This window comes from Lissotriton helveticus, chromosome 12 (genome assembly GCF_964261635.1).
Source record: "Lissotriton helveticus chromosome 12, aLisHel1.1, whole genome shotgun sequence".
Classification (NCBI taxonomy): domain Eukaryota; kingdom Metazoa; phylum Chordata; class Amphibia; order Caudata; family Salamandridae; genus Lissotriton; species Lissotriton helveticus.
Genome location: NC_136073.1, coordinates 172,430,589 through 172,445,011, shown reverse-complemented (window position 1 = coordinate 172,445,011; position 14,423 = coordinate 172,430,589). Strand labels below are relative to the sequence as shown.

Below are 14,423 nucleotides of genomic sequence, written 5' to 3'. Positions count from 1 at the left end.
CCAGGTCTAATCAACCCAGGGATGAGTCGCCCAGGCAAGGCAGGGCCCCCTCAATCCCACCAGTGACTGTCTAGAGTGAATGCACATCCCAGCTCCTGTCTCTCACACACACACCCCAGACGCTGAATGCACAAACCGCCAGAGGCACACAGAATGGTAAAGTACGAAAATGCCCACTTTCTAAAAGTGGCATTTCCAACACCGAATTTAAAAACCACCTTTACCTAAAGTTGAGTTAATAAACTCTGATTTCAGAGAGCCTAAACTCCATTTGCAAAGCTACACATGTAAAAACGTTACAGCGCAGCCCTAATGATAAGCCTATGGGTGAGACAGCCTTTCAATAGGGAAAAGCGAAATACACAGTATTTCATTATCGGGTCATGTCACACACACACATCAGTACATGTGCTACCTTTCACATACACTGCACCCTGCCCATGGGGGTACGTTGGGCCTATCTTTGGGGTGCCTTACATGTAAGGTAAGGGAAGGTTTGGGTCTGGCAAGTGGGTGCACGTGCCAGGACAGCATTGCAGTTTACAATTGCACACTCAGACACTATAGTTTTAGGTCTGAGACACATTTATAGGGTTACTCATGTGGGCGATATGATTTTCGCAAGCTTCTGACTACCGCTCACTTCAGTAGTTTGCCACTTCCAGTATTTGGGTTGCAGCACCATCTTCCCGACTACCCGACTCTGGTGAAGGATGATGGCCGATGGCTTTTTGGACTCTTGCTAAGTCAGCAGGTGTTGCTGCTCTCTGGTGTTCTATCACTGCTCATGTCTGGTATTCTACTGATTTTTGCGCCTCTGTTGATTTTTGGTGATATCAAAATGGATTGTTGTACACACCTTAGACTGCCAGGCCTTTTTTTTCATCTGAGGCTCATTTATGAGAGAATCTGGTAACATCTTTCCCCCTCCAATGAGCATTCAGGTTTACTATAGTTATGTAACAATACCTAACTGATCTCTGTCATCCGTCAGCAAACCCAAAGAAATTGATTACTGTAATGATGTTGTGTGATGTTCTTACCTGATCTTGGACTTTGTTGCCCTTTGACTATCTCTCAGGGGCTGTATTGGGGGATATTTCTCTGATCCTGCATTAGGATAGTTTGCTACTTATAGTATTATTTTTATTATGTAGTTCTATTCTGGACGCGAATTATGGGGATCAGAATCTGCTTACTTTGGAACTTTTGCCTCTTACACTATTGTTCATAAACATGTTGAATACATTAATCTTGTAAAACAAATAATAGTTTGAGACTACCGTGGTGCTTAGGTAATACACTCTTATTCCTTGAATACTTTTATCCTTGATTTTGCTATCTTTATGGAAGGTCTGTCAGTCATAGTCAGTCCTTCATCTATTTGTGCGGCCGTATTTATAATGATCTGCTGAAACAATGAGTTAGGACTCTTGTACTGTTTTACAATAGTTTGACACGTGTTCTTTCACCAGTAGGTACCTCTGTGAAGCACTGAGTAGGAAACCTCGAAGTGATGAAGAGGTATCAGTTTATAGAAAGTTGTAGAAGGCTACTATGAAGAAAAGGAAATTCCAGTCCTTTCATTGAGCTTCAGCTAATCACAACTTAAATTTTTTTTTTGAGAGACTGTGATTTACATCAAATCTAGAGAGATAGTTGGAATTGCCATGAGTAATAGTATTCTTGATTCACAAAGGGTATCCCGTTTTCAGGTGATCTTCTATGTGTTAGGATGGATTGGCTTGATGGCATAATGAAACTTTTAGATGTGTTTTGTTTGAAAAAGGAAATCTTCACCAAGGAGTTAACCTGTGAAGCCCTACTTAGACCCATTTATCCAAACCATGTTTGTATAATACGTTTAAAGGGCATATTGGCCCCTTGATGTCTGGACATGGCAAAAAATAGCAATCATTTCCTTTTAGTAGATGTTGTGACATGGAGATATCATTTACTCCTCAAACCTTTAAGGGCTTCCAGCCCTCTCCATGCATTTGTACACTTACCATTACTGAGCTTATATTCTGATGCATGCAATTAATGGATTTGCTAGACAATTTAATAGATAAAGTGGTTTGTCCGTCACCATTGGAAACTGTTATCGAATGTGCCTCTGCCTTTGATGAAAACCAAATGATTGGCTTGATATATACTTCTTGCTTGTATTTTTAATAAAGTCTTGTGGTGAGTCCCCTTTAGGGCACAGTTAGATTTACCTTATTTAAGCCTAACTGTAAATTGTAGGCTGCTTTGCTTTACACATGTTGCACTCAGCATGTTTATTTTTGTACCCCAAGATTATTTTAGCAAAACGCTGCACATGCTTTTGTTATTAGTTCTGCTCTCTGGGACTCTGAACATCTCGTACAAGGTCAGACAGCACTATGCCCATCTTCTATGCGTTGTAGCTTTGAATTTAGACACAACATACATTCACGTCTGCTGTTTTCAAAAAGACACCTATCATATACACGCGACATGCCATTTGAAAACAGAGGGGAATTCTTTCTGAAGAGTGGTCTTGAGAATATTGTGGCAGGCTTGCGCAATCTGAGATGCAGATAACCTAACACTAATACAGGTATGGGGTTCTGTTCTAATCCCAGAGATCTATAATACATCACTGTGCCTTTGTGGTGAGGATAGGCTGAGGTAGATGTATCTTTAAACGTGGTAGGGATTCTCATTGTATATAATTTACTTGTGATGCTACTCGCTTTGCTGGTATGCATATGTTTTCTAGTTGCAGCGCAGTTGTTTTATAATAGAGCACGATAGTTTCAATAAACACTGTAAACTGTTCTTATGCTTTTGTTTTGTTTATTATGGACATTCATGAGTGAGAAAACGAAAGGGGACGATCTGTTTCCCCGGTTCCCTGAGGGGACGTGAGTATTGTGTTCTGGGGTGCTATCTTACCTGTCTCTCTGGGAAGGTTAGGTGGCCAGATGAGGCTCTATGAGCTAGTTTGGATTGGGGTTTATAGGTACTGATGTGGTATGTTGACTCAGTCCCTACAAACTGACATTCTGTTATCCCATGCATAGTTCTGTTTACGCAGAACCCCTGCAACAGTTTATGTTGGGCAGGTAAGTGGATCTAAAGAAGACTGATAGGAAAGTGTCCTTATTGGGTTTTAATATCAAGGTCAGTGTCGACTATGTTATGTATCTGTTGGAAAGATTTTCCGGCCTTTTTATGGGTTTCCAGGCCTGTTTGGCTGTCTTCCCTATTGAGATGTATTCTAATTACATTCATTTGCAGGGAGCAATTATGTTAGCGGTGTTAAGTTTGGAAGACTGCACCCTCAGATCCTGTCATTAGTCCGCTATGAGCGAAGGGTTTGAATTATTTATTTGTTGCCACCTGTATTCTTTCATTAATCTCTAAAAGGCATTCAGTTAGTGCACTGCAATTGAGAGTTTCATTATTCCTAAAATTGATTAAGAGCAGAGTGGAATCTGCATAATCATTGCATGTTTGTCTGAGTGATATTAGTGTCCATGGGCAAACTATAGATTGGAGATGTGGTCATTATACAGGCCTTAATGTGACTCCACATGATGATGCAATTTGGAGTAGAAGGTATCCATCAATATTGTTTGTGGCCTGTTTAAGAGAAGTAGTAATATCCATTTTGCATCTTTGAAGATGCTCTGGCTGATGATGTTAGTTTCTGCTTAATAGTGTAACAGATGAGTCAAGTCAAGTCAATAAACTTTATTCGGTTGTACGAATTGACAACCATAAAAGCATTTACACTACATATAAAAATAACACAATTAATACATAAAAATAAAATACAGTTGTAAAATAAGCAGGTGAAGGCAAATATACAACAAGCAATCAGAATATTTAGCAGAGTCCATTGTAAAAGAGAGGTGATAGCAATTCATATATTATTTTTATCCTTCCATACTATTTCTAAATTTTACTGCCAATTTTAAAAAGCAACATAAATACAAGGAATATTCACAACTTAATAACTGTAGAAAGTGCAGTGCAGGACGGTATTGTGTAAAATTTAGTTTTTTCAAACAGGGTTTTAGATATAGATTCCTCGGTACAGTATAAAAGGGACAAAAGAAAAGAAAGTGTGCCAGGTCTTGCGGAGACATGTCGTCGCAGCCGCAAGCCGGCAACACTTGTCCACGGTGAGATCCCCTAGGTACAGCCAACAAGAAATGAAACAAATTAAACCTGAACCTGATCAGTAAGAAACGGTCATAGCTGGACAATTGCCAGGATAAATAGGGTTCCATGAGCAAGGTGGTCTTTACTAATACATGATTACGAACACTTTCCTTTTTGAGCTCACGTGATTCCCTATCTTGAATTCTGCGATCAATAAAGGCTTTCTTGACCGTTATAACATCCAGTTTAGTGATCGATTCAGGAGATAAAAAGAGATCAGGGCGGCCTAGATCTGCAAAGCACTTAAAAAGATACTTTAACCAGGGGACCTTCATCCTGTTGTCCCATGTGAGTGACTCTCTTAAAATAAGCTGGGTTAGTGGAATGTTATCATTTAACCAACAATTCATCCAGCATAACATGGGGTTAACAGCAATCTTGTCACTTACGTAAGAAGCCCCCAGTTCCTCGTGCACGGAAAAATTGGCCGTGCCCCTAGGAACCCTTAATACTGATTTCAAGAAATTATTCTCAATAGTCTGTAGGGGATCCGGAGGAACATAACCCCAAATTTCACTACCATAGCACGCTGTGGAGATACTCTTGGCTTGATAAAGTTGGAGTAGGGCGGCTACTGGACTATTGCCCACTTTCTTAGAAAAGTCCATTATTGCCGCGTTTACCCTAGTGACTTCTCCCTTCTTTTTTTCAATCACGGGACCCCAGTTTAGTTGACTGTCAAAGAGGACCCCGAGATAAGAAAATGTACGTGTGGTAGGAATACGTACACCATTTACATTTAAGCAGTTTACTTTTTTATTTCCCTGTCCGACCTTCATTATGTATGATTTAGAGTTGTTAATACTTAACTCTCTTGAGGCCATAAAAGAATGGAAGGAATCTAATAGGATTTGAAGTCCGTTTGCTGTTCTTGATAGGAGAACTGCGTCGTCCGCATATAAAAGGACTGGCAGCCCCCTACGTCCTATATACGGAAAATCCGTATTGGTGCTTAAAAGATGCTCTTCCAGATCATTTATATACAAGTTAAAAAGAAATGGGGCCAGGATGCAGCCTTGACGGACACCACGATGCACCTCGAAGTCTTTGGTCACATTCAGGTCTTGAGTGAATCTGACATTTGCGTTGGTGTCCGAGTGCATATCATCTAACAAATCGACCAGGTTTGGGTCCACACCCATTTTTAGCATGGCGTCCCAGAGTTTTCCCCGGCTCACACAATCGAAAGCCGAGGAAAGATCCATGAACGCCATATGGATCGTTCCTCTTCGGGCCTTAGTATACTTCGCGATGATGAGATATAAGTTTAAACATTGTGAGATCGTAGAATGCCCAGGCCTGAATCCGTACTGGATTGGAGATATTATATTATTTTCTTCTGACCATCTGACCAATCTATTCAATATTACTCCTCCCACAACTTTAACCACGGAGTTTATTAAAGATATTGGTCGATAGCAGGCAGGGCTACTGCGATCTCCTTTTTTAAAAATAGGTACGATAGTGGATACCCCCCATGATTTTGGGCATCCACAGAGCACAGCAGCGTTAAAAACAGCTGTAAGGACCGGTGCCCAAAGTGTTTTACAAGATTTAAAAAGATCAGGGGGGAGACCGTCCGGTCCTGGGGCCTTGTTGTTCGATAGGCCTTCTATGCCCTTAATTACCTCATCAATTGTGAAGAACAAGGATTTTTCACTAATTTCTTTTGGACTACATTGTACCTGGAGGCCGTTACCTTTAAAAATGGAGCTAAAATGGTTAATCCAAACTTCTTCTGGGATATTAGTGCCTATACTTGAAATGCTGGAATGATCAAATAAGGGCTTATTAATGATCTCCCAGAACTTAGAGCTGTTTTTTAGTATCTCTGGATCTAGCAAAGACTCCCAAACGTTTTTCTTGACAGCACGTTTACGAATGGCAAGAGACTTTTTATACTCAACCCGCAGCACCCTAATGGTTGAGGGATCTCTCGGTTTTGTTTTTAATGCTTTCTTAAGCTCACGACCGGCCTTCGAGCAGTTACTGTCAAACCATTTTGGATTATTGGAAAAGTTAGCTATCCTCTTAGTAGGTAACGTTAAAAGTGACTCCACCTTTTTAGTAATCTCATTGAAGGACATCAGAATTTGTAATGGTGCTGAAGCAGTAGATGTACACGTTATCAGATCATGGTGGCATACATTATTAATAGAAGAATAAAATTGCTTACAGTCCACCTTTGACCACTTTAAACGTCGCTTGCCATTAATACATTTAGTAGTACCACAGTCCTTGCGAGTGATATGTTTTTCAAATAAATTCACACCCATAGTTATACATAAAGGATTATGATCGCTAAATATGCTTGGAATAATCAAAAAAACCCCAACAAAATTAACAAATTCTGCCGATAAAAGAATATGGTCTATAAATGACCCTGTGGCGTGACCTTTAAAAGTAGGGGTTGAAAATACAGTCTGTTCCTCAACTATTGACATAGCAGTAAAAAGATTATATTCATTCACTAAGTCATTTAAGGATGAACCCCTTCGCGAGTGATCAAAGTGTATTCCTTCCAGTTGGTTACAGCCCAAGTGACCGGCAGGACTCAGGTTAGGATTCCCACATACATGAGTGTTAAAATCACCCGCTATTATCTTAAGGCGGGGAAGGGAATCATCTTTGGCCCTTAGGAATTCACGCAATGACTCAATATTGCAATCACCAAACTGACTCACTGCATTGTAAAAGTTGACCAAAGCGAAACTTGTACTGCCCCTCTTAAATTCAACAACCTGGATATTATTATTGCCAGAGTGATGTACAGTTTTAAGGCATATTAGTGACAAATTAACAAAGATTGCCAAACCCCCTTTAGCTCTACCACTAGATGAAGGAACTGCCGAGATTATAAAGCTCTCATAACCGTCTATGTATATATTTTTGCCCACTACCCAGGTTTCTTGGAGGCAAATAACAGGGTAGTCTTTAACAAAAGATAACCATTCTACATTAGACAGTTTATCCTGCAGACCAGCTATATTCCAGGATAATAGCCCCTCTTTATATTTAATTGGTTCGTGTTGTGATATAGCCATATTTCCACGTGCAGTTTGAATAATAGGTGTTAGGCCTATACAGCAGCGAGCCCGGTCTATTCCGGGGTTAGCCGAAGAACAAGCTTGAGGGCAGACTGGGTTTATATCAGTGGATAAACCTAATGTATCTGATTGATTCCTGCCATCCAAGCCCCCGTCTAACCCTTGGGGAATATCTACGAGGTCTATAACTTCTGGCGTTCGGTCAGTGGGGAAGAGGTTAGTTGGTGTGTCAGGTAGTCATTCCACCCCATCCAATCCCCCCTCGTCTGAAAAAATGCCATACCTGTTAGAGGTGGGGATATTAAAGTGATTATTAAAAAGATGAGTATCGACATGTCACTCCGTTTTTTTAATATTTGTTTTGATCAGTTATGAATGAGATTATTTCCCTGATATTTTTGGAGATTAGGGTGTCAAACTGTTGCACATTTTAATGATGTTCATATTCTCCTATACTATAGCAGACCCCCAAGCCCTTGTGTAATTATTTTCGTAGGGACACTTTAATATATATATATATATTTTTTAATAATTCTATTGAGTTTTAACTGTTTAGTAGAGACATATGACCTTACACTACACAATTGTTCACAAATTAATACATAACACCAATCTTACACCTTTACTGCTCCAGTACCCTAATGACAATGTGGCAGCAATCACACTCTATATGTTTTTGTATTGATGGGGACACCCCATGGCTTGATAAACTGTTTTTTCAAGATGAGGACATCTGTCCATTCTCCTTAGCTATTCTTCCCTTGGTGGGACAGAGTCTTTCTACCTGTATTGGCTGTGTGTTTCCTGACGACAAGGGTATAGCATATTAAGTTTAATCAGCTAATCGATTAGGGTTGATTCCTGAAGTGACCTAGAGTGCGTTTTATAGGATTTAGGTTGGATAAGGTCAGTAAGTGGATCAGTTACCTTACAAGATGATTGTTATTCATCCTGGGAAGAGAGGTTTAGTATTGGGGCTCTGTGAAATAGTGACTTTATAGACTAATGCTTCTTTTGTTGGCGATTCTGTTTGTAAGCGAATAAAAAAAATAAAAAATAGTTACATTATTTGGGGTACGAGACAGACAGGGTTGACTTTTACTTCTGCTTTCATTTTGGTGAAGCTAAAGTACCTTTCTTAGGATAACTCTGGTATTGTGTATGTAGTCCTTAAGATGTTTGGTGTCATGAGTTTGATTCTTGAGTTAGGCAGTTGGCTGTTTTGCTTTTAGTGGACTATGGCAGTTTTGACTCCAGTTGACAGGGTCCCCTTGTGAAAAGGAATGCTCAGTATTTAGGATAGTGAGGGCTGTTTGCGCTTGGATTTGTTGCAAGAGTACTTTGGCTTATTAACACATTGTGAGTTTTGACTTTTTCTGTAAGTGTGAGTAAAGCACAGGGTTTATAAGGTTGATGAAACTGTGCAACTCATTGAGTTTGAGGTGATGAGCTTGTGGTATTATGAATGTGTGAAAACACTACAGAGGGCGTTATGCAATCTCTGCTCTGCAATATCTGAAAGGTGTCTTTTCTCCCCAGAGTCGGTTGGGAATGGGACATGCAAGCGCATTGTTTTCTTACAAACAGTAAGGGTGTAGTTTGGGCTGTTTCTTCCGACTTGGTAGCATGACCATTGGGGTATTTGCAGTGAACGAGTTTGGTTTTTGTTATACTTTTGCTCGGTGTAATGAATGTTAACAAATGTTATTGGCAAAAGGTTGGTTTATACCAGCTTTTCTTTAATTGCAGTGTGTCTCTAAGGGTATGTGTACTCTGTAGTATATGGCTGTACATATGTCATAGTGTGTTTTGAAATCTGATAAAGTAAAAAAAAAACTAAACCAATTTTGGTGGGTACTTCTTGGATTTAGGAAGTGTTATAGGTTGCCAAATTTGAGAAGTCCTTAATAAGGTGTTGGGGACCATGATGAATTCTCTTTTTGTTTAGATGGGTGCAGGGTGAGTTCTGGCCAAGGAGGTTTGTTTAAGTTGGCTTTTACATAGCCCTAATTCCTTTTTGTTGTTCTTCAGTGTACCTTTTCTTATTTTGTCCAAAATCTCTGTGGGTTTTCGTGCTTTGGCTTGGGTTTATGCATAAAGTGGTTGAGGAGTAAATCAGTCTGTTTGTCTTCCTCCCCACATGTGCAGAATAGTTTCTTCCTCATAATTTAAGTAGAGACTTTGGAGTGGTTTGTGCACCTGCAAATCCTCCCCCATAATCTTGAGTAACTCAATTTGACTGAAATATGATGTCTGTACTGCAAAACTTGTGTTGAGTCTTTGTAGCCTTCATCTTTAGTAGACTAAGTGATCATTGGATCCCTGGAAATTCAAGTCCAAACGTAAACACCTGTTTGTGGATTTGCCTCCACCTTTGGTGCTTTTCAGGATATATAATAAAGTTGCACCACTCCCCTCGGGCTGATTGTACTACTATTCCAATCTGAGCAATATCACCTCTACAAATAATCAGTTCGCATCCATTTACACATTCCAAATGCACAAATTTGACTTTGACTACCCTTCATAATATCCTTTTGCTACTTTTTAGTGTGAAAACGTATCTGTTTGCTGTAGCCCTGGTGTTTCAGTGAGATAGTATTTCTTTATGGTTGCATATCAACCTGGTACAATGGGTATAGTTGCATTTCTGATTTGGGCATATGTTTAGCTACCTGATGTCTTGTAGTGCATTTTATTTTCCAATGACCTGTAGTAAAGCAGCCTGCTTTAGTTTGGTAAATGAAAGTCATGTTGACCAAACTAACTGTATGTTTTCTGTTTTTGTGTTCAGAGCTGGCTTGGCGATGGGCCCCTCAAGATGCTTCTCCTGCCTACGATTCACATGGCAGTTTTAGACATGCTTTCTGCTCTCATTCTGGCGTGAGTAATTTCTCTCTTGTGCTCCATTAGTAGGGCTGGAATTGAAGTACAAAATATACCCGCTCTTTGCGCTTGCCCACAGTGCAATTACAGTAATTGAGCACCAAACATGTTCAAAGGGTTGCTTACCTTATCCTAGCCACAATTAACCTCAAATGACTGTCCTGGGCACCTATGCTACTTTGTTAGTTCGCTGACCCCCCCCCCCCCCCCCCCCCACATCTTGGAGGATTGCAAAGGATTCCTACTCCTCCGCCAGCTTCCTGTTAAACCTTGCCAACAGAGCTACAATAGCTACATCTGTTTGTTGAACATATACTGTTTCATCTCTGTTTCACGCTTTTTTCCAGTTTTGATTCTCTTTGTGCATAGTTGCATTTACCTCACAAGCCAATCTTCCTTTTCATCAGTGTTCCTACGGGTTCACTCTTTGAAGAGCAGCATTTGATATCTGGTTTGTTTATCCAAATTAAGCTAATAAAGTTTTACCATCTGTTGCTGTTCCTCTTCTGTTCATGTGCAGAGTCATGGAAACATAACCAGTTTTACATTAATTGAAGTGGCTTTTCCTTAAATGACCTCCACTGAGGTAGCATGCATTTTCATCTTGACCTCTGTAGCTCTCCAGACCCACCTGCTTGATGGTAAAAAGCTATTTTGGCCCCTCTCCACCTGGCTTCATATCCTCTTTTACTTGCACAAGCCTCTGTGTGCTATTAAACTGCTTGAACACTGGTTTGAATCTGGCTTGCGGAGGGGGGGAGGCTGAGTTGGAATTGCTTTTATTTTCTATCGGCGACCACATTGATACTAAGCTACTTTCGCCTTCCTGACAGTGTGGGTCTTGGTGGCGAGATCAGAGTCAATGTTAAGGCAGATTCTGTAAGCGCGATTGTGAAATCCTAAAGATTCATGTTTTTTTAATTGTTTCCAGATTACAATACATTGACAAACAATGTAAAAGTGTCCAGTTTGAAGTGCATTGGTCACATAACTCTAATCCCCTTGTTTGCAAGGGGCCCATAAATCTTTTGGACGTGAAGCTTCTGGCAAGAGTTCTTCATATATGTCAAGTTGTTCATTGCAAGAAGTGAATTCCGTGAACCTTGCTTTCTACATCTGGGTGCAACCTCATCCCTATTACTGGGCAACCAAACGCTTAGCAAGTCACAAAGCCAGAGCAGTATATTTTATTTTGGCACATGGTATTGTTTTTACCCATCCCAAAAGAGCAACCACCAGGGTCAACTGTATAGATAGGTCCGTGATTTTTTTTTTATAATGTGCTTATCACTTATTCCCAGGATTTGTATATTTCACAGCATTCCCATGACAGATGGTAGATTATTTCTTCTTCGTCTTGGCACTGATCATAACATAAGTCTGCGCTTCATTTCCATTTATGCAAAGCTGCAGGTTGGTAATAGATGCAATGTAAAAAACTTTAGTGAATCAAACACAGCCTGCTTCTATGTGGTTTACCAGTTTGCAATTAGCAGTACTTTCCTATTTCATTGATAATTGGAGGATCTAGGCCTGCAGTCCATTCTCTGTGGGCAGGAATAAATAATTGTATGGCTATTTCGTTTCGCTTTCTCTTACTCTACTACAAAAAAACACAACAGCTAATAAGCTTCCAGTAAACATTAAAGTGAACTACAAAACTTAATTTCTCATGAACTATCCCATGACATCATCACTTCAACCTCCAATCGGGGCTAAGGAAGGCATATAATATCTGCTGTCCCCATTGTCCTTCCTATCTTTTTTATTTTTTTTTTTTTTTTTTTTTTTTTAGACACATGGCTTTAACTGAACCATAACGTTAGTAACAACCAACGATCTGGAATACTCTGGTAACTTCCATCATCGATCACCACTCAGCCTCGTAGATTATTCAACCGATGGTCTTCTGCAGGGTGCAGAGGTCAAAATAGGAGTTTAACCCAATGCTTTTCAGTGGAGACAGGCGGTGCCTGGAGCCACTCTGCTTGCAGGTAAGTAGTTCAGTTGCCGGAGCCAAGATTTTGCGGTTCAGTGGAGCACAAGGGGAGGGCCACAAAGCAGCACCAAATATACTCCACTAGCGGCACAAGGGCAGCCAGTTGAAAATTTGATGTCGGGCAACCAATGCTTTACAGTAAGGATTCGTCTTGCGGCAATGAGGCTGCAGGCAGGGCACCGGAGGTTGCAGGAGGAAGACCAACTGCAGCTGCGGTAAGTTGGGATGTAGGGCGTCGTAGGGGCACCGTCTGTTCAGCTCACCAAAGCCCAGAGGCTTTGGGTGCAGGGGTGCATTTCGATGCCTGAGTCTTCTTGCCGGTCGCGGTCAGGGCGAGCCTCTGGATTCACACTGCAGGCACCGTCGTTGAGGGCAGGATAGGTCAACTAATGCTGGAGATGGGTTCAGGATCACGGGGACACTTCACTGGACAGGTGAGCTGCTCAGACTCGAACCTTGGGCGTCGGGTGCAGAGTGGGCAGGAGACGCAGATCCGCCGGGATCCAGAGTCCTTGGAGAAGGTTTATTTAGGACAGGTCCGCTGTCCACAGGAGATTGGAGTCTTTCTCGAAAGCAGCAGACCTCCCAGGGGTTTCAGAGGTTGCTGGCTTCAAGACTGGTTGCAGGCTCGCATTACCTGGAGACAGGCCAGTAGGGCTGGGACCAAGACAGTCTTCTTATTCAGTATTCTCTGCAGGGTTGTCTTCTTTCTTCTTTGACCATCGCAGATCTAGTTCCTAGGTCTGGGGGAGCCACCTAAATACTACATTTAAGAGGCGTTTTAGAGGAGTATCAGGTAGGGCCAATGGGCACATTTCCTGGGTGACTACACCCTCTATTATACCACCCTTCTGTGCGAGAGGGTTTAGATCTAGCCCTGATTGTAGGGAACTCCCTATCTTCAAGATGACAGGGACTGAAAGTTGTGCTTCACATCGCCCCCACATTGGGGGTGGGGTTGGTAGAGGAAGGCACACCTCCTATTCTTTTTGAATTATTCCTGCTGTTTTTGTCGCCCAAAGTGGGAGTGTAAGCCAAGGGCATCCATCTGCTACTAGCAGCAGAGGCTGGGGGTCGCATTGCAAAGGCGGTAGGTCTTTAAATCTTCCCTCTTCAAGCACTGACTCGTCCTAGGGAGGATGTATGACACCTCTGCCCAGGGTGTGATTTGTTTCTGGCTCTCTACACAGAGGTCCAGAAATGTGTCTGGTGGTGACTGGCTACCTGCAGCCGGTCAGAGACCACAGTAGAGTTGGTAGGTTTTCAGGGGGAACCTCTTAGGTGCACTCTGAGTACATGGTACAATACCTCCCACACTGAAATCAGTGGGGATTTATTGTAAGGAGTAGTTTGGTACTAAACACTCCTGGGTTAAGGAAGCCATCATGGTGCTGTGGAACTCAAGTTTTCGAGTTCCCAGCCCATGGACTCTCTTTGGCTTCCCTGGCTCATGCAGATATGCCCTCACCTGTGGTATAGTGCACCCTGCCTTAGGGATGTGAGGCCAGCATCGAGGGGTGATTTACCCATTCCTTCAGGCAGTGTTGGCTGCCATGGCACCCAGACATGGAACCATGTCGACTTTGTAGTTTTCTCCCGCTACAAGTGCATGCAAGCTGCTAGGGCAGTGGTATGCTCCCAATGAGGAAGGTCCAAGGGGACCCTCTTCAGCTCCCAGGCCCTATGTACCCAGGTTACCATTTACTAGGGTCTTATAGGGGATAGAAGTACCAATTGGAGGTTTGTTTTTATGGAAGAATCACTTGCGCAGGGTACCTGATTGGCAGGAACCCTGTGCACTACATTTGAAGCCACATCAAAACCAGGCAAAATGTGGGGCTAACCATGCAAAAGAGGCACTTTCTCACAAATCCTTTTGACGAAACTGGAAAATTCAATCAAAACTACATCTGAGCTTGTGGTAATCAACCTTGCTTGCCACCCGAGCCTGTCAAAAAAAAAAAAAACGACAATTAATATCACTGAAACCTTGCTCTATTACAACACGGGTCGGCTTTATCTTATAAATAACATCATAATAGAACTCCTCAATCACATTTAATCAAATATACAGAAATACAATACAATACAATAGGGTGCAGTGCATGCTAGTGAGATAATCCTGGTCTGTGCTTCCTTAATAAAATTGAGAATCATTTGAGGCGATAGCTATAAAAAAAAAAAATTATTCTATGTCCGGACTGGAGGCTTCAGATTATGCTTATTCAAAGCTGACCTACAACAACAGAGGCAATATCAACAATCCGCTTATGATGGAAAACCTTAAACTTAGA

The 14,423-nt window shown here is 41.5% G+C and overlaps 1 protein-coding gene across 1 annotated transcript in view; it reads left to right on the top strand.

Moving 5' to 3' along the window:
* The window catches only part of PELP1 (proline, glutamate and leucine rich protein 1), a 394,967-nt gene that overhangs the window by 162,918 nt on the left and 217,626 nt on the right, over positions 1–14,423 (top strand). The window contains exon 10 of the mRNA XM_078670231.1: positions 10,039–10,127. Coding sequence (XP_078526357.1) covers positions 10,039–10,127 — 89 coding nt within the window. The remainder of the gene's footprint in view (positions 1–10,038; positions 10,128–14,423) is intronic.